Source organism: Eschrichtius robustus, chromosome 18 (assembly GCF_028021215.1).
Source record: "Eschrichtius robustus isolate mEscRob2 chromosome 18, mEscRob2.pri, whole genome shotgun sequence".
NCBI lineage: Eukaryota > Metazoa > Chordata > Mammalia > Artiodactyla > Eschrichtiidae > Eschrichtius > Eschrichtius robustus.
The window spans coordinates 9,801,291-9,823,220 of record NC_090841.1 but is presented as its reverse complement, the minus strand read 5'-3'; the positions used below and the strand labels follow the sequence as shown (position 1 = coordinate 9,823,220).

At 33.7% G+C, this 21,930-nt stretch overlaps 1 protein-coding gene across 5 annotated transcripts in view; it reads right to left on the bottom strand.

The window, feature by feature from the left end:
• Positions 1–21,930, bottom strand: part of PDS5B (PDS5 cohesin associated factor B) — a 193,716-nt gene that overhangs the window by 51,586 nt on the left and 120,200 nt on the right. For all 5 annotated transcript variants that reach the window (XM_068526734.1, XM_068526735.1, XM_068526738.1 and 2 more), the window contains exons 17-19: positions 20,803–20,918; positions 15,440–15,545; positions 12,827–12,987 (exon numbers count right to left, since the gene is read on the bottom strand). In XM_068526734.1, the coding sequence (XP_068382835.1) occupies positions 12,827–12,987; positions 15,440–15,545; positions 20,803–20,918 (383 nt within the window). The remainder of the gene's footprint in view (positions 1–12,826; positions 12,988–15,439; positions 15,546–20,802; positions 20,919–21,930) is intronic.

Here is a 21,930-nt window from a genome sequence, read left to right as displayed (position 1 = left end):
GGTAACTCCTGTAAAGGGAAAAAAAGAAGCAGAAGAAGGAAAAGAGGACAGGAATAGGGAATGCAGCTAAGTGTGTGACAGTGTTACAATTTTAAATAGGGTGCTTATAGACGTGCTTATAAAGTAACATTTGAGCAGAGTTCTGAAAGAGGTAGGGAATGGGTCATATAGCTACCTGGAAGAACATTTATGTATCGTATCATTCCACTATATAAAAACTTAAAATCCTGAATAAAGCAGAATCTCTTAGCTCAACTATTATGAATACATCTCACAGTGAAAGCAACTTCTGAATCCTCGCCCTTGCCCAATAACAACCCAGTGCTCCAGTAGAAAAAAAAATTAGAGATAAAATAATTCATTATAATAATATAAGTCTCAGAAAAGATACCAACAGCAAAATATAATTAAAAAAAAAAGACAAACTGAAGGGAAACTTTGCATTTCATGTTACAGAGAAAGGGTTAATATCCCTAAAATGTAAACACCTACAAACAAGAGAATGAAAAGACCAACAATATCACAGAAAAATGGGTTGGATCTAACAGAGTAGAAAGCTCTTCAAAAGAAGATAAACAAATTACCCCATTATATGTGAACAGATGTTTATCTTCACTCCTTTAAAAACATATATAAATACAAATTAAAACTATACTCAGAGGACTTCTGCTTCAGATTAGGACAGTATATCTGAGACTGGGTTTACTCTTTTACCTTAAACAAGCAGAAAACAAGATAATATGTTAATGGTTTCAGACACTGGACAATAGGAAGCACAGTGCGAAAATCCGTAAAAGATGGGAAACAAACTAGAAGAGCCCTACATCTGCCCCCAATTACTGCAAGAATGTAGTTTCCAGACTGCAGTACAAGAAGTAGAGACCCAAATAGAGCCTGGTGGTTGCATGCAGTTGAGGTAGACAGGAATGAGAATTCAGGGAGGCCAAGGGAGCTATACTTTCTACAGCAAAGCACCACAGAGGAGGGAGCTACAAAGAGAGAAAGAGAGCTGGAGTTCTGTAGACCTGAAGAGGGGTATCCTTGAGTCTTTGGCTGAATAATGATCAGCGTGATGTAAGAGCAAAAACTACCTAAGACCAGGAAAAGAATGTTAGAAAGAAGTAGGCCAAAAAACTCCCTACCACACACAGGGCCGGTAGCAATTCATGTTTCCACCAGCCACAGCAGAAAGACCTTCTAATATATAATCAGGACAAAATTAATCAATAGACACAGTCCCAGAAATGGCACAGGTGACAGAATTAGCAAAGACATAAAAACAGTTGTTATAAATATGCTCCATATGCTCATGAAGGTAAGAAGAAAACATGAACATGATGAGGACAGAAGTGAAATATATATATTAAAAAGACCCAAATGGAACTACTAAATATGAAAAATGTAATACCTCAAATTAAAAATATATACATAGAATAAAAGCAGATTATATATATTATAGAAGAAAAGATCAGTGAACTTGAAGACGTAGTCAAAAATACATGCAATTGGAGTCCCAGAAACCAAGGGGGTGAGAAGGGGAGAACATTAAAAAAAAAAAGAAAGAAAGAAAGAATTACCAAAAAAACTCCAAATATGATGAAAATAAACCCACAGTCCCAAGAATCTCAATAAACCTCAAGCAGAAGAAACATTAAGTATACCATTCCAAGGCACATCATTATCAATTTGGTGAAAACAGCGATTAAAAAAAAAAAAATCTCAAAACCAGTCAGAGAAGACCTATTATGTATAGAGGAACAAAGAATGAAGAACACTTTTCATCAGAAACTATGCAGTCCAGAAAATAAGAGAGTGACATCTTTCAGGTACTAAAAACCAAAAGAACTCTCAACCTAGAATTCTATTCCGAGCAAAAATACTTTAAGAATGAAGATAAAATAAAGACTTTTTCAGACAAAGAAAAGCTAAGATAATTAATTATAAGCAGAATTATACTCTAAGAAACATTAAAGTTATTCAGGAACAAAAATGATACCAGATGAAAATATGGATAGATATCCAAAACATGAAGAATGGCAAAAAAGGTAAATATATGTGTACAAATCAAAGAAATATGCTATTGTTAACCTGAGATATATCAAAGTATTTAGGGCAAAAATATCAGTAACATACTGTAGCATTTATAACATATATAGAAACAAAATATACGACAACAAAAGCACAAAAGCCTGGAGGGGGAAGGCATGGAAGTATACTGCTGCAAGATTTTTACAATATACATTAAGGGGTATAATTTTATTTGAACACAGATAAGCCAATAAAATAAAATCATTAAAAATACTCAACCTCAAAGAGGGCAGAAATAGAAAGAAATGGGAACATATATTAAGATGGCAGCTTTAAACCCAACTGTATCAACAGTTACATTAAATGGTAAATGGTATAAACATTCCAATTGAAAGAAAGAGTGTGTCAAATTGGATTAAAACAACCAAAATCAAAACAAACCAACAAAAACAAAACAAAGACCAAACTCAAACTATAGGATATTTACAAGGTATTTATTTTAAATATTAATAAGTCCCAGGAACATTTACAGGGAAGGAAGGAAGGGAGGGAGGGAGCAAGGGAGGGAGGGAAGAATGAAAGAATGAGAGAACTGGGACTTCTCTGGTGGCGCAGTGGTTAAGAATCCGCCTGCCAATGCAGGGGACACGGGTTCGAGCCCTGGTCCAGGAAGATCCCACATGCTGCAGAACAACTAAGCCCGTGTGTCACAAATACTGAGCCTGCGCTCCAGAGCCCGCAAGCCACAACTACTGAGCCTGCACGCCACAACTACTGAAGCCTGACCGCCTAGAGCCCGTGCTCCGCAACAAGAGAAGCCATCTCAGTGAGAAGCCCGCGCACCGCAACGAAGAGTAGCCCCCGCTCGCCACAACTAGAGAAAGCCTGTGCGCAGCAACGAAGACCCAACACAGCCAAAAATAAATAAATTTTAAAAATTTTAATGTTAATAATAAAAAAAACAGACAGACAATAAAAGACCAAAAGAAAGAGATATGCCTTGCAAACACGAATACAAATGAAAGTAGATGCTGCTCTCAAAGACTACAGAACAAGGAAGATAACCAGGGACAAGGAGAAACATTTCATTAACAACATAGTCTGTTGACAAGGCTATGGGGAACCAAGTACATTCATACACTGCTGGAGAGAATGCGAAATGGTATAACCACTACAGAGGGAACTGTAACAATATCTAGTAAAATTATATATGCATTTATTCTATGATATATCCACAAAATAAATATTTAAATGTGGAATAACTGCTAGTATATGTAAAGAGAAAAAAAGCAAGGTGGAGAAAGGCATGTATAGTGTACTTTATCATTCTTCTATCAAAGAGATCATGTGAACACACATACATATACACATACGCACTGAAACACATCTAGACCGACATGCATGAAAAGACGTCTTTTAAGTTTATCTATAGGTAAGAAGGAATAGGGTAGAGTGCTGAGGAGTACAAGCTAGACTTCTTAGAATATATCTTGCCTTTTCAGCTTGTCTTTAAAACCTGTGAATATTTCATATAATTAAGAAATAAATTTTTTTTTAAGTAACCTCAAAAAATAAAAAGAAACAAATGAACAAAAGTATGCATCCATTTGGTGGCATAACCACACAAAGAATCATTTCAAGTAACTTTAAAACACAAGAATTTGACTGTAAATCCCTAATGTGATACACCCTGAATACAAAAGAGAACTACATAATGCAAACAAACAGCTGTTTTTAGGAATCACACTGGTGGCGCTACTACTATTCTGAGACCGTTCTGTATTTATTATGGGATAATTCAAATGAGTTATTATGTAATATCATAGTTTTATCATCCTGTATTATCTCAGCATAGGGGAAAAGATAAAAATGTAAAATTGAAGAGGCTCAATAAAAACCCAATTTGAACTGGAATAATCAATATAAACATACAATGCATTTTATCTTCCAAAAAACCTTTTTTTTTTTTTTTAAGCTGTATCCACAGAATTGTACTAGAAAAGTGACCCACACATTAGCAATTAGTACACACAAGATTCACATTCTGATTTCTTAATACTATTCCCATTAAAAGGAACCAGGGCTCCTTAGAGAAATGGCTGAATCCAGGTCTGGGGCAGGACATGCACAAGATGGGTCTGGAACATTTTGTCATACCAGGTTGCAAAGACATTACAAAGATTAGTGGAGTTATTCAAAAGGATTCAGAAGTCAATCTGAATAGCCTATAGATGGGACAATGTGAGCATCGAGTGATCACTGTAATTGACTGAAACACAAATATGAGTAAATCAGTTTATAATTATATTTTTAAAAGACGACAACAGAGGATACTAGTAAACTCCTCACTCTTTATTTTGAACTCTGTTCAATACATAAAAGAATCACCCATTACTTACAGATATGGAAAACAAACTTATGGTTACCAAAGGGGAAGTGTAGCGGGGAGGGATAAATGAGGCGCTTAGGATGAACATATACACACTACTACATATGTATAAGACAGATAACTAACAAGGACCTACTGTAGAGCACAGGGAATTCTACTCAATATTCTGTGATAACCTATATGAGAAAAGAATCTAAAAAAAAAGAGTATATGTATATGTATAACTGAATCACTTTGCTGTACACCTGAAACTAACACAACATTGTAAAGCAACTATACTCCAATAAAAAAAAGATTCATGATGTTTAAAATAAAATAAACTGATAAATAAAATGAAAAAAAGCATTTTAATTTTTCTTTATGTGCTTTAAAGTAATGCTTATGTTTCTGCAAGTTAATTGACCTAGAGCAAAACGAATAACATTAGGTACAGAAAAAAAGCCTGAATAAATAACTTCTGATGCTAAAAAAGGAAAAAAAGAAGAAAAAAAAGAAGTATCAAGCACTTATCCTGCCAAAGAATAGATGAGAAGTTCCTCTTTATAAAAGTATTCAGCTAACAAGTGATAAAGGAATGACAGAGTATCATTACTGATTACTAAATATGATCAGCTGCTAACATCATAAAAGAGAAACAACCAGGTATTACATTCCTCCTGACAGAAGAGCATACCACCACCTACAAAGTGGTCCTGTGACGACAAAAAAGCTGAAGCAGAATCCAATCAGGCCTCTGGATTCAACTATCACTTTACAGAAAACACAGGAAAACGTTCAAGCATGCCAAAGGCATACAATTAGCAAAAAGCAAAAATCAGTTTATGTGAAACTCTTCAAGATAAACAACCTGGTTTCTTCATCAAACACGAAGAGAAGAGCTAACTGGAGGGGGAACCTACAGGAGAAAAGGGACTTCAGAGACCTATCAACCAATAACAATGTAGAAACCTCACTTGGACCCCGATTCAAAAAAAAAAACAAACTGTTAAAAAAAAATTACTATATTTTTGAGAAAATTAATTGGATATTATTATTAGGAAATTATTATTAACTGTGTTTATGATAAAGTATTGTGATCATTTTTTTAGAGTTATCTTTTGGAGATACTGAGATGTATAGATGAAAATACAGAGTCTGGGATTTGTTTTCAAATATCAGGGGAATGCAGGGAGTGGGTAGAATTATAAATTAAACAAAGTGGCTTTTAGTTATTTATATATAAACGGGTTGGTGGATACATGGGAGTTCACTATAATATTCTACCTCTTCTTTATATGCTTGAAAACTTCAATAATAAACTATGTAAAAAAACAATTCGAGCCTCACCAAAATGCTCTCTTTTTAGTCTGTGGTTTGTGGATTGTTTGTGAAATGAAAAATTATTATTTTCTGGTTACTTCAGTAACTGAAGTCCCCAGAGAAGACCTATCTTCTCATAAGTCAGACTTTACAATACAAACATCCATAATCTCTTTTCTTAGTAATCAAGAGAAAAATTACAGGTCACAGACAAGTAAGAAGCAACTCTGGTGGAGACTTTCAAAGATAGCATGAGAAATTTTAAGTTCATCCAATGTTCTGCATACTCATTTAAACAGAAAACAGAAATAAACCAAAACAATACGGAAAGAAAAAAAAAGAATTTCAAGAATTCTAAAGTCCTAGGCAGACTGAGAAGTTAATGAATGTAAATGAAGCAACTATCTTCTGACTGCTTTTTATATTAATAAGTTTCTATTAAAGGAAATCCTTTATTCCCTCATTAAATTGATTTTTCCCCTTCAAATTCAAGGGGAAACCCCCCTGCCGCCCTGGTTGCAAACAAAACTGAAAAACACATTAAAAACATAAAGAAAAAAACTCCAAATCCTACTACCCTGAAATAATTAGTGTTAACATTTTTTAGAACTACTTCTAAAATTTCTCTGTACATACATACATATATTAAATAAATGAGAATACAAAATATACATTATTTGGAAACTTTTTTTTTTAAAGGTCACACAGGTCTTCAGTGGCTGGCTATACCACAATTAATCTAAACAATCTCCTACCAATGAGCATTTAGATGGTTTTGTTTTTTTTTTTAATCTTGACAACAAAACCATGAACATCCCTGTGCTAGCTCTTTATCTAGTGTCTCTGGGCTTTATATCCTATAATCTGCTCTGAGATCCTGGAGCTGTAAATCTGCAAATTACATTTCCCAGACTCCCACAAGAGCTGGTAGGTTCTTCCAACAAGAGACACAACAGCTTCTTTAAGGCCTTCTCTGCAGTAGCTGTGCCGCCCTGCAGCAAGAGCCAGGCCACCCCCACTCTGACAGTTAGTTGGCACGATGTGGACAGGCTCTTCCACCCACTGGGCGGTCCTTAACACCGCTTATTCCCAGTTGTTCCACCAGCCCTAAGGGTGCTAACTGCTTCCAGCAAATCATAATCTCTGAACTGCCAAAGCAACTTTTTGCTCTTTCAAGCTTCAAACATCTGTATTAATTAATTTATTTACGTTTAAAATACCTGGAATGGTTTCTGTTTCTGACTGGACCCTGAACCATATAACCACTATGTAGACGTATTTTCTAATTATCTCTGGGATAAATTCCTCAAAGCGAAACTACAGTATTAAACACCACACACATTTTAAGCTGGTATGTATTACCACATTACCAACTCAGAAGAGCTGCATCAGTTTATATTCCAACTGAGAGCAGCACTGGCATGCTAGCTAAAATTGGTTATACAGCATGTGGGTATTGTATTTTCCTCCAGTACTCTTAGCAGGCATAAATGTCCTTTCCTAATATGATGAAGGACTTCCTGTTTGTAAATTTCTTATTTATTCCCTATGTTAGTATTCTACTGTGAGACATGTCTGTTATTCCTTTGTTAAGAATCTTAATACATTACAAATATTAACCTTTTCTAAAGTCATATATATTGAAAATAGCTTCCCAGCATACCAGTTCTCTTTTCAATTTATTTCATGATTTTTGCTTTTGTCTAAATAGTATTCTCCCTCACTAAAATATAAGGGCAGAGACTTAACCTGTCCTTTTCATTTTAACATCCTCAAGTACCTTATACACAATGAAGACTCTACAAATATTTTTTCAATAAATGAATTTTTAAAAATCCAATCCATCAATATTTCAATTGTGACTTGGCATCAGTGTCCCTTTCAGCACAAAGTAAGAAGTTACAAAAAATGTACCGGTTACTAATACGTTTATTAATTAATTTTATATATATTTAAAATCTTAGATATATGAATAATCTTTGACTCATCTGGAATATATGTAAAAGCAAGTAAGCAGTCTACATTAATTTTTCTTTCTAAAACAGCTTGCCAATTATTTACTCAATATTCTAAGTTTTCCTAATTTCTCTGTTAAATATTATACCCTTCACTAGTATAGGGTTGTACAGGGTTGCAAATTTCTTATACACTTTACTTTTAAATCTTATGATTTCTACTCGTATAATATTTTCTAAATGATTGTTAATGGTATATAAAGAAAGTTTTGGATTTTTACATACTTATTTTGCCCATCTTATTTTTTAGTATTTTAGTAGTTCTGCAGTTCATTCTCTTGAATTTTTCTTAGAATATGATAACTTTGCTTCCTCCTTTCCAACGCCTGCACCTCTTATTGTCTTATGTAATTATATTGGTTAATGCTTCCAAAACAATGTTAAATCAGAGCAGAGCTAGTGTATTTTCTCATCTTGCTCCTGATTTTACTGGGAATGCTTCTAGTGTTTTACCATATGATGGTGCATACTGGTTTGAGAAGTATGAAGGCATTAAATCGTATTTTATTGGGTTTAATTATAAATAGCTGATTTTTTTTTTTCAGAAGCCCTTTCAGCATCTGTCAAAATGATCTATTGTGTGCCCTTTCCCTTTTACTCATTTATATAATGAAATATAACATGAATATTAGGCTTTTTAGTAGTAACCCTTTTTGTATTCCTGGAATTAACCACATTTGGCCATAGTATATTCTTCTTTTACTGTAGTCAACTCTCTTTTTGATAATATTTTATGTACAATTTTTGCATCAATATTAGTAAGATTTGTCTTAGGTTTCTTTTGGAGGGATATCTTTTATCAGGTTTTAGCATTCCTGCTAGTTACCTTGGCTTTATAAGAAGTAATCTAAATGCTTTCTTTTTCCCCCTATGCTCTGAACAACTAAAAAGAATTAGAATTCCTGTGTGGTCTTTTTTTATATATATATAGATTTGAAATACCTCCTTTAACACACACCTTTTATTGGCCCTTATTATTATTCTTAGAGGGTAATTTTCTCTAATTCTTTTATAGTTATAGTCTGTTAGGTTTTCCTCTTCCCTCTACTTGACCCAATTTTATTTATTTACATCACCCTTAAAAAAAATTCAGGTTTTCAAATATCTAAGACATAGATATAGCCACATCTAAAACTTAAATAATGAAAGTAAAATGATGAGAAAAGACAAATCAGAGATGTGCAAACAAGAAGAAAACTAAAGTTTGATTTAGGGGCATAAGCTAAACTGAATGCAAAGGGAAAAAAAATCACACTACTTGGTAGACAGAGTGACCTCACAATAAAAAGGGGCTAATACATTCCTTAAGTCCTTGAATCCTAAATAATATCCTTCATTTCCCCTTATTTAAGCACAACTTGGCTAGTTAGGAAATGCTTTAGATACATTCTTTTCGTCCATCAAAACTCTCTAGTTGTTGAATCATTAACTTTGGAAATCTTTTGTGGTTGAAAAGAAATAAGTCAGCCTCATTACCTTTCCGTTGTACATGATCTACCTTTTTTTTTTCCCTTGATGTTTATGAAATCACTTCTGTAATCTCTGAAAATTCAGTAAATTCCATCACAATATTTTCCTAAAACATGAGCCTTTTTAATCTCCAGATTCATGCTTTCATACGTTCTAAACAAGTTTACTATTATTTTTTTTAAATGTTTTCCATTTTCCATTATTCTGTTGTCTTCTCCACAGAAACTAATCATGGCTTTTCACTATCTGCAATTCTCTTTAACTGCCTTCATTTCTTTGCCCACTATATCTACATTCTATGCAGTTTCCTCAAGTTCAACAGAACCCTTCCTGGTTACATTTTCAATATTGTTTACTCTGCTCCTTGCTGTTTATAATCAATTACTTTCTATAATACAAATATGTTCCTGCTCTTCTTTATCCTTAGTTCTGCCATTTCTCTTTTTATGTTATCTTATTTTTGTTCTTTTTTTCCAGATGTCATTTGTTGTTTAATTTTCTTGGCAGTTTAGAACAACTCTCTAAAATTCTCTTTTTTCCTAGAAAAATACAATTCTTCTGAAGTGCTAATCAGCTATCTTTTGAACGCTAAATTATCCCCATAGGATTCATGTTTGTTAATTTATTTGTATTCTGTTAATTCATCTTCGAATAAGAGAAATTCTCTCTGGCTCCACCATTTAAACAAAAATGTAGATAGTGTCTCCCTCATGACTGAACATTGGGCACTTGTTTTAAAAAATTAACATCAGAACTCCCAACTCAAACTACACTTGCTTAATTAGCTGGATAAACAGCATGGAGGAAGAAGCTGGGACTAAAGGTAGCGAGTCCTTTTTTTCTGTGTAATTTCTAAGTCTGCTTAAGCTCCTCCAATTGAGAACCAGCTCCACTTGGACTATGACCATAGCTTATGCTATACGGGACTCTCAGTTTCGGCACATCTGCCTGCTTTGGGATGAGCCAGATTCCTGAGAGACTTACTGAGTCATAATGGAACCCATAATTCACCATCATTTTAGTTTAGTAGGTCAGCACATAATTTTTTCTGTTCCTGTAAAGTCGGTGAGACATTGCTTCACAATTCTACTCTAAGCCTTACCTCACCTATAAGCTTTGCTCCTCCTGTTAAGCCCAGAGAAAAATGGTATGACCACAGAGTCTCTCCTTTAGCTCTACTCCAGCTGAAATTAGGTTTTCCCTATTTCTCTCAAAGCTGCCCATAGCTCAAACTCCTCCCTCTAAATGAGCAAATGAAAGAACACTTATTATACATTCCCTTAAACATCTGATTCAGGGATACATTTATCAACTGTCAATGTTCTCACACTCAATTCAGTCGAAATGGTTTATCTAGCACCAATTCTGTCCAGCTTGTGGTAGCTTCTACTTAGATACATTTTTCTTTTAAATTATTTTAGGGAATTCAAGGGAAGATAATTTAATAAACATTCATTTAACTCTACCATTTTTCCTCAACATCAACTCACCCAATTTAATAATTTAAAATATAAAATCTGCACACATATTTTATCTCCTGGAAGACATATACTATGAATTACTTCATCGAGAACAGTGTGTACACACAGTAGGTATTCAATATCAGCTGAATTAATTCTCCTCATGAGAGATATCCGAAATATACTCAGCATATATATCAAATAACTCTAAGTACTTCAGTTCCATATTAAAGCACAGTATGTTTTAAAATGCCCTCGTGTGTTCTAAAATGTCCACCTTTCGACCTTGCTCTCATAGTTCTCCTACAAATATATCAAACAATGTTTCTTTAAAATATAAAGGGTACTAGGAAAGACAGTCTAGAATGAAAACTAAAACCTCCACTGAATAAATCAAACTAAAACTTGTTCAAAGCTCTAATTAAGAAAGGAACTGTGCCATAATGGATATGGTACCATACGCACTGCAAACAAACAGGCCTATATTCAAGTCTTCACTCTGCTATTTGCTAGCTATGTGACCTAGAACCATTTACCTCAAGTAAACATTAGATTCCCCATTTGGAAGATTAGGATAATTCCCACAAATCACACTGCATTGTTACAAGGTTTAAATGAGATAATACAATAAGTGGGCATTCAGTATATGGTAGAGTTATATACAGTTTATACATATAGTGTGTGTATATACACATATCTCCAAACTCTGATCTCTCATCTGGATAGGAGAGTCGCAGTTCAAAAGGGAAATTTATGTTCCAAAAGGGAAATTTATGTTCTAAGCTCCCTTAAAAATTAAGAAGCCAGGTCTAAACAATAAAGTTTCTTACCCTTGCCAAAGAGTATACTGTTACAAAATTCTTTTATGTTTCAATTATCACTTAAATAATGCTTTTGTCCTATATATCAATAGTTTCTAGACTTGATTAAGTTCATGCAAATAGAAAGTAATAACAAAGTATACCTGAGCCTCTAAAAGCTAGCTTTGTCCAAGTCTCTTTCTGAGGAAAAGAGCTGCAGGCAATTCTTCAACATGAAGAAGCACAGTACCCCAACCACAACTAACTAGACCAAAAGTAATGAGCTGGAAGTAAAACCAATCACCAGTGACTATGGCAATATCAAGACCAACTATCAGCTATGCTCTCCAGGAACAGGGAGGAGAGATGCATACAGAGAAGCAAGCAGGGATTCATAAAGAATGAAGACTTATTCTTTTTGAGCTATTAAAGAATCTTGAACAATAATCAACCACTATTAGAGATCACCAGGATAACAGCACAATTTCCAATTCTTGGAAATACTAGAACACACAAACACACACACATAACACACTGCTGTTAGGATGCTTTTACCATGCTTCTCTGCTTCCCTGTGCCAAATAAAGCAATACTTCTGAAAATTTTCGAGTCAATACTCATAATCACAGAAGAAAGTAAAGAGTGCTATGGACAATCCTGTTGAAATGCCTTTGGAATTTCCCATTAGACCTTAAATTTTCATGAATTACTTATCCTATGCCATAATATGCCAAGGAACTGTTTTACTGTAAAACTGTTTTCATTAAAATCTTTAAGGGCTTCCCTGGTGGTGCAGTGGTTAAGAATCCGCCTGCCAATGCAGGGGACACGGGTTCGAGCCCTGGTCCGGGAAGATCCCACATGCCACGGGGCAACTAAGCCCATGCGCCACAACTACTGAGCCCACGTGCCACAACTACTGAAGCCTGCGCGCCTAGAGCCCGTGCTCCACAACAAGAGAAGCCACCGCTATGAGAAGCCCGTGCACGGCAACAAAGAGTAACCCCCACTCACCACAATTAGGGAAAGCCCACGTGCAGCAACGAATACCCAATGCAGCCAAAAATAAATAAATTAAATTAAAAAAAAAAAAGAAAAGTATATATACAATTCAAAAAAAAAATCTTTAAGCAAAACTGATGCTTCAGAGAGAAACACCATGCTCACCCTACATTTTCATGAATCTTCTAAAACCAATCAATGCTTTCTCCCAGGAAATGAGAATCTAAACTGAATATTTTAGACTTAAGATAACCCAGACATTATTTCCTCAAAACTTAAAAGATTCCAACTATTACATAAATCAAGAAACAGTAAGTTATTTTTCTGTCTTCCAGAATATTTATCAGAAAAATCTCAACTCACGATCTGATGTGTGGGAAATCCTCTTCAATTTTACTTCCTGTGTTTTTGAAAATCTGGAGTGCAGCTTCTGCTACTTTTTCATCATCCATTTTCAGACAAGCCAGGAGAGATTCAAATGTTTCAGCAGAATGAAACGAGATGGGATGTGTAAATGAGAGTACCTAAAAAATGATCATAAAAAATGATCTGTAATCCTTTTCACCTTTATAAATCTCAAATGTTACATATTAGAAATACTACAAATCCAAGAAAATACAAAAATAATTATGCTAAAAAATCAATAAGAGCACTATAAATAAAATTTAAAACTTACTCAAATATATAACAGAAATGTTCTTGTGTAGGAAGACTGTAAAATCTAAAGAAACAATTACCTTCAAAATTAAATTACATGTTAACATAATTCTACTCAAAATAATCTGGATTTGGTTAATGTCTGGGGAGGGGGGTGGAGGAGAATGAAGGTAGGAGAAAAGGAAAATGAGAAGAGAGAATTTTAAAAAATACCTCTATGATTCTAAACAAAGGTCATTAGAAGAGACCAGCTAATAACATTTTCGGAGAAAAGTAATCTAGGGAAGGGGGTAAAACACCAGACAATAAAAGATATTGTAAGGTTACAATAATCAAATCAACATGGTACTAACATTAGAAGCAACAAAAAAAAGAAAAAATAAAGCAATAAATAGAGCTTACCATATATAAGCACTTAAGATAGGGTGTAATAGATCATAAAGATGGTAACAGAAAATAACTGAGAATGGATGGAATTTTTATTTTTAATAAATAGTCCTGGTAAAGGTGGATAGTTATTTGGAGGAAATCAAATTAGGCCCTCCCCTACAATACACAATTTCAAAATAAATTTTAGCTGTGTTGTTTCAAATTTAAAAATCACAAACAATAAAAACCCCTCTGAACATGACAGGACTTTTAAGCTTAAAATAAATAATTAGACTCAAACGTAGAATGTAAAAACAAGCAAGTAGTAGAAAAACGTATTATGCATAATGCCATATTTATAAGACTGAGAAACAAGCAAAATAAGTGATGTTATTTAGAGATATACACATAGACATAAATGGAAAATCTATACTGAATAGTTAAGAGAATAATAAACTCCAAATTCAGGACAATCAGACCTGGGAGATGTGGGGTAAAAAGCCACTCAGTGAACTTCAACAGTATTAATATTCTATTTAATTTGAGTTATCATTCCTTTTACTTTCTATTAGTATTAATTTTATTACTATACTTTATAACTTACATATAACAGAATACATTTTATTTTTTTATATATCAAATATGTCCTATAAAAAAGCCAAGGAAATTAAAAGCTCACTTAAGTCAGTTAAAAAAGCAAAAGATTGAGATGTCAGTAGAAAATGAACACAGGATAAAAGTAATGAATTCACCACAGAGAAGACACTAATGATCAACATATGAAAGGTGGATCTAACTAGCAATAATTATACAAATTAAAACATTATTTTTCGCTTATCAGATTAGTAAAACTCTTAAAATTTTATACTATTCCAAATTTGTGAAGATAGGAGATAGGCACCTTCATACACTGTTTACTGAATTATATGTACTGTACGAGTACGATTTCTCTGTAAAGGAATTTGAATACACATATATCCAAGAATTTTGAAAGTGGTCATTCTCTTTGACCCAGTAATGTCCTTCTAGTATTTAAAAAAAAAAAAAAAAAAGAAAGAAAGACATTAGCAGGAGATCTTAGATATATTTACCTTAGCAGTAATAAAATTAGAAAAATCTAAATATCCAACAATATGAAAATAGTTGGGAACACTATGGTATCCCCAAAATGAACTAATCACCATTTCAAAAAATAATGTTTATTATTATTTTTAGTATGAGCCAGACACTCTGCTAAGACATTAAGTACGTGATTTAATTTAGTCCCTGTGAGAGAAGTACTGTTACTAACTCCATTATAGATGAGGAAACAGAGGCAATTAACTTAAAGCATACATCTAAAATCAGATCTGTTTTTTGACACTCTTAAAAATACTGTCTTAAAAAACATTGAGAAAAATGCTTATAATTTATTATGGGAAAACAGTCAAGATACGAAATTGTATTTTCAGTCTGATCTCAACTATATAAAAGTGTACATTTTTCTAAAGATTAAAAGGAAACAAAAGATATTCATGAATGATAGGCTTCTCAATGTTTTCTTCTTTACTATTTTATATTTTCAATGTTATCAACAATTAACTGATATTTTTGTAATCAGTAAAAGGTAGTAGTATATTTTAGCTAACAAAATAACACACAAGACGGACTTTAAAATTTTGATTCTTCCTGTGGTAGGGGTAAGCAAGTTCTTTGTTCACTAATGAAAGCTTCAAATTATAATCCTTAATATAATTAATACTAGGTTATATTATACAATTTAAACCTGAGAATACTTAGCTTACATGTTAGAATAAACATGCAATTTCAAAATTACCTAAAAATGATTAAGAAAATTTTACTTCAGGTTCTATAAACCTAAAGAAGCAAATCTCAAGTCTAAAAAATCCAAACTATACATGTTTAACAATTGTCTAATTAGGCACTTAATTTCACCTTAAGCATATTTACCTTAAGCAGTTCAAGACCTGCCCTGATGGCTTGATCAGTCGGAACACCCTCATCTTCATCATCTGCTGTTCCATCTATTGATTTGTTCACTTGCTTTATAAGAGCACTAAAGTATGAAAAAATAATTTTTTTTCATTTTTTTTAAACTCTTCTATTAGCAATGTCTAAGAAAAATAATCCTGAACATTTTCTACACAGACCACAACTAAACTACATAAAATTTGATACAGCTGTTGCCCAACCATTATGGCAAAACAGAGAGCTATAGTAAATATAGCTTCTTTTGGAAACGATATTTTCCTTTGTCCATTCAAATGAGGTCAAAATGTTATCTGATTTGCTGTTTATTAGTGCTATATTTTTATTCTTGTATTTTCCGTGTAAAGTTTATGCCTAAACATGTGAATGATAATAGATGTTTTCTAACTATCTAAAGTTCATTATTACTCCAGTCAGTAGAAAACGTATACTGAAATAAAAGATAAATGGCAACATTAAGCACTTTCAAACCATCTAGCAAATATTACCGTGTCTGGCACTGTTCTAAAAGCCAGAAAGGCCTCCTCCTGAAAGGTGTAAAAATGCCACATAACAGACATACAATAAATCCTCACTAGAACATTCAGAATAGATCAAAAAGGAAACACGTTTTGAAATTTTCTTCTAAAAACAAGCTTATGTGATTTTAAAATAATCATTTGTAATGCACTATTATTGAAAATAATCATTCGCTCTGACAGGTATTTGTTCTTTTTAACAAAAAAAACAAGTAACAAACAGCAGGTTAGAGACATAATAATATCAAAATATAAGAAAATTCAATTATTCAATGTTCCTTAAAATGTTTAGTAGATCTACATTTCTACAAAAATATTATGTACTCAAATCTAAGGTCAAGCTACAAGTCAGATATACCTGTCTTCCTCGCAGCGTCCTCTTAAATTTATCATTCCCTTAACGATTAGTATCTTTGAGGATGTTTTGTCCTTTTCTGCCCATTTTCCCTGATTAACTGATTCTCATAGCTCCAACTACCCCAAATAAAAATCTTCAGCCTGAATCCTCTTCCCATATTTTGATCAGTCCCAAGGTTTTTTTTTACCTAGATGTACCACAGGAATGAAAAATACCATATATCCAAAATTAAATTCATTATTTTCTTCCATGAGTAAGAGCATGAAGCTCTCAGTCTAGTGAGGGAAGGCCAAAGGCCAAAAATAAGCAAACAAATACATTAAAATCAGGGAACAATTAAGGACTAGAAAGAAGGCTAAGACAAGAAGACAAGACCCTTGGTTAGCCAGGGCAGTCAGGAAAGGCATTCCTGAAGAGGTACAATTGAGCTAGTAACCAAAGAACAAGAGTCAGTGATATAAAAAAATCTATGAGAAAAAACATCAACCTGGAAAACCAAAGAGAATCAACTGAAAAACTATTACAAAATACTAAGAGTTCAGTGAGGTGACACCAATAAAACACTAAAATTCGACTGTGCTGTTCTGTATTAGCCAAAGCCACCTAAAAAATACAGGCGGGTGAGGGGTAGAAGAAATCTATTTATAATGACAAGTCAAAATATACAAAATAACTAGGAATAAAAAGTTTTAGGGGCTTCTCTGATGGCACAGTGGTTAAGAATCCACCTGCCAATGCAGGGGACACGGGTTTGAGCCCTGGTCCGGGAAGATCCCACATGCTGCAGAGCAACTAAGCCCGTGTGCCACAACTACTGAGCCTGTGCTCTAGAGCCTGCGAGCCACAACTACTGAGCCCTCGTGCCGCAAGTACTGAAGCCTGCGCGCCTAGAGCCTGTGCTCCACAACAAGAGAAGCCACCGCAATGAGAAGCGCGCGCACGGCAACAAAGAGTAGTCCCCGCTCACCACAACTAGAGAAAGCCCACGCGCAGCAACGAAGACCCAACACAGCCAATAAATAAATAAATGAATGAATAAACTTATTTTAAAAAGTTTTAAATGCACAGAATCTGTACATAACTTCTGAAATTATATTAAGGGAGCATAAAGATTTGAAAAAATCAAGACAAGCATGGAAACACAGTATTACACAAATGGTGTTTTTCACTACATCTCAGAGGAACACAACTTGGTGTGGGACAAGATTCAACAGACACATTCTATAGCTCATCTGGAAAAATTTATTAATGTTTGGGAACATCTAGTATATTTTAGGGGAGGAGGGATGAAAGAACTTTCTCAATGAGATAAAAACGTATCATAAAAGCCTCAAAAGACAAAGAAACCAAGGCGAAAATCCAGTAAGACCCCAAATATAAGAATTTATGCTGTAATGAGGGAACATCTCAAATCAAATGGGAAGGTATCAATTTTTCAATAAATGGAGTTGATACAACTAGCTATCAGGATTTTAAAAAAGAATGGATCTCTATCTCCACCTTGCATCGAAATGAATTCCAGACCAATTAAAGACCAAATGTAAAAAACATAACCACTTGATATGATACCAAAGGCGAAAGAAATCATAAAGGAAACAAATAATAGATTATATAATTTAATATTTATTAATGTCAAGCACAAATTTAAAAGGCAATCAAACTGTGTTACTAGCCTTACTTTATAAAGCATTCATATAATCAATAAGAAAAAGACAATTCCTCTAAGCCACTCACAGAAAAATAAAAAGAAACACAATTAGCCAAGAAACACATAGGGAAAAAAAGTTCAACCTTATTCACAATTTTTTGTTTTTTTTTTTTAAATAGTACCATCATTCACCTATAAAAAGGCAAAGACTGAAAAGGTTAAGTCACTATCAGGAAGAGTTAGGTGAATTGGACACTCATTGACTACTGGTGGGGAACAAGAGTGGAATCTTTCTGCAGCGTGGTGGCTAAAGCAAGAGGGCGCTGGAGCCAGACTTCCTCAGTTTAAATGCCGCTAGCTATTTCCCAGCAGTGGGAAAGTTACTCAAACATCTGTGTAGCTCACTGTTCCTTACCTGTAAAATGGGAATAAAAATATTTCTTGCCTTATAAAGTTAAGAAGTGAGTTAAAACACGTAAAACACAGAGAATCAGCCCAGGCGTGTTATAAGCACTAATGGCTACTACCTGTTACTATTATTTATGTTTGAACATTTCTTCTGTAACACCATGACCTACTAACTGCTAAAGTCAAAGACCTGTTTTGGTCCTCAGTCTTTCTGTTCATCACACATATTACTGCTGGAAACTTTTTCTATCTTAAGTTTCAAAATACTGCAATAACCTGGTTTTCTTACCTTTCTGTAATTTTTCTACTGTTAAAAAAAATTCCAAGGTTCTGTCCATGATCTTTTGATCTTTTTAACTTTTTTCTACATAATCTTGCTCAGGGAACTATCTATTCTCACAGTTTCACTTTAAATTCAATTTGCCTTGATTAAAAAAAAATTGCGTCTAAATAACCAGCACATCCTTTCTTACCAGCTCCTTTCATTCTTTTCATGGTAATACTATTCATCATCTGGACTTGACCCCTATACTTGTGACTCCTCCCTTTTATTCCTCATTTCCAGTAAGATGACCCATTTTTTACATTGTTCTTTCAAAACCTTCCTCAAATATGTTCTTTCCCTTCCATCCCACTACCACCATCCACAGACAATTATAACAACATCTTAGCAGTCTATCTCTTTGACTTCCCTCCTCCTATCCATCATCAATCATTCCTGGTTCTCAAAAGAGCAAAGAACAAAGTAAAAGCTCTAAAGTTAGATCTTAAAGGCTTTCCACAATCTGATCCCAAATGCTTTTTTAGAATCACCTCATAACACTTTTACACTTCTCCATATTGTACTTTAAATAGATGGCAATCATTTTCTAAATATCCTTCTTCTTTCTTATCCCAGTTAGCTTGGCTTATATTAATCTCAATACCTAGAATACTCCTCCCATTTCTGTAGAAATAAAATCTTACCCCATTCTTCCTCTTAGGTCAAATACTACCCCCTATGAGAAATCTTCTTTCAGTCCTCTGAACACTATCTGCACCAATTTTATAGAACTATAATATAATTTCCTGATTAAAACTCTTTATTCCCTTACTCAACAGAAGGTTGATGAAAAGCAGAAAATATGCTTTGCCAATACCTAACTAGCATTACTTCAAATATACTGTAGAAGGCATGGGATTATTTATTTAATTAATGAATTTCAGTCTGATTCAGATTCTTCCTTGTACTAATATAGAAGGTTCTGGTTTTTTGTTTTGTTTCCTTTTGTTTTTCAAACTGAAGAACCCTTTCTTCAAATGAAAAATGATGCAAGAGGAGTCCAAAGTGACAAATGGGCATCCAAAGTAGGGTCTGTCTCCCTACTCTATGGAGGGTCACAAGTGAAAAGCTACACCCTATGCCCTCCTCAAAAAAAAAAAAAAAAAAAAAACCCCAAAGGGGCTTTGCTGAGTACAGAGTGTACCATTAGTATTATTTATTTTAGATTCCAATATACCTCTGAAAGGTACTACTGATCACTAATAAATCAGTATGCTATATATATATTTTATAAGTACTTCCTTTTTTCAACCAGTTGAAAGATTTTAGGAAAAGTTACTAAAAAAAAAAAAAAAGAAAAGGAGACTTCGCTGGCGGTCCAGTGGTTAAGACTCTGTACTCCCAATGCAAGGGGCACAGGTTCGATCCCTGGACAGGGAACTAAGATCCCGCATGCCACATGGTGCAGCCAAAAATAATTAATTAATTAAAATAAAATAAAATAAAATAAAAACTAAAAAGAAATAAATAAATAGAAAAGAAAAGAGCTCTTCCCACATTTTACAAAACCAAGTACAGATATAAAAAAGAAAGTATTTTCCAAGATATCACAGTCAGGTGATAAAGTTTCAAACCTGAAACTTTAAATGAAGGTTGTTTTAAAAATAACATTTTCAGTTCTCAGATATCTGTGAAAATGCATCATATGTTGTTTTACAACATATTCACTTAGTTTTCTTTTCCTGAGAACAGAACTGCAATTTGTTTCTATTAGTTAACCTATGCAAGCTAACTAACTAGTATACTAGTAACAGACAAAAACTAGGCTTGGATTGACAAATTCTCATCCAAATTGAAAGAGTACCTAAATTAAAATAAATAACAAGAAAAACTAAATACATACATATATATATACAGAGGAGTGTATGTATATATACAAACATATACATATATATGAATAGATCTATTTACAGATATCTACAGATTAGGGTATAGCCATTACGTATATACATAAACCTATACTATGAGTGCCTTACTCAATAATGAGCCGCAGGTACCCAATAATGATTGACTACTAAAGCATGAATGAATTAATAGTGATGAAAATTCAATATTTTAATATGCAAATACCTGATAGATTCAGTATCTATGTGCACAGGTGCTATCCTCTCCAAGAGAAACTTGATCATTTCCAGAAAAGGATTTGTAGGCTGTTTGGGGTTGCCCAACTTCTTAGTTATTTCACGCTGTAATGTAGATTTTTAAAATATTAAAAAAGTATTTTTAAATAATTCATTACATTAAAATGTTAAGAACCTATAATAATTAAAACCATGTAGTATTGGTGCCGGAATAAACAAATCAATAGGAATAGACTAAGAATTTAGCATAGGAGAAAGGTAATATTTCAAGTAAGTACGAAAAAGATAGATTATTCTATATATTGTTATATTGAAATACCTAAACAGACATTTAGAATAAAAGCAGAGTTATATCCCTATCTCACAACTTATACCAAAAATATTCCAAAACGATGAAAACAAATACGAAAGAATAAAACCAAGGGTCAGTGGATACACAAACTTCAACAAGCAAAATTATTAGGGGAGCTCATTAAAACTACAGATTCCTGGCTCTCATTGTGAAGATTCTCATTTAGTCAACCTGGCGTAGAGCCAAGAATCATCTTTTTTAAAAAAGAATTTAGGACGATACATTGGCAACAGATTTAAGAAATACTGACATCAGGGACTTCCCTGGTGGCGCAGTGGTTAAGACTTCGTGCTCCCAATGCAGGGGGCCCGGGTTCAACCTCTGGTCAGGGAACTAGATCTTACATGCATGCCGCAACTAAAAGTTCGCATGCCACATCTAAGGAGCCCTCAAGCCGCAACTAAGGAGCCCGCGTGCCGCAACTAAGACTGAGCGCAACGTAAATAAATATTAAAAAAAAAAAAATACTGACATCAGTAAACATTTTCATTGACCTGCAATAGAATGGGATTTCATAAGCAGGACTCCAAAGGCAAAAACCTTGAGGAGACTGTTGATAGACTTAGCGAGATAACAAAACTATTGTATGTAAAGGACATCATAAACAAAATGAAAAGGGAAAACTACAACAGATAGAAAACTATATCTGCAGCTTAATTAACATACAGTGCCATGACATACTAACAAATCAGCGAGAGAAAGACAAGTATTTCAGAAAAATAGGCAAAGACTAAAAAACACACAATTTACAAAAGAAATAAGAAT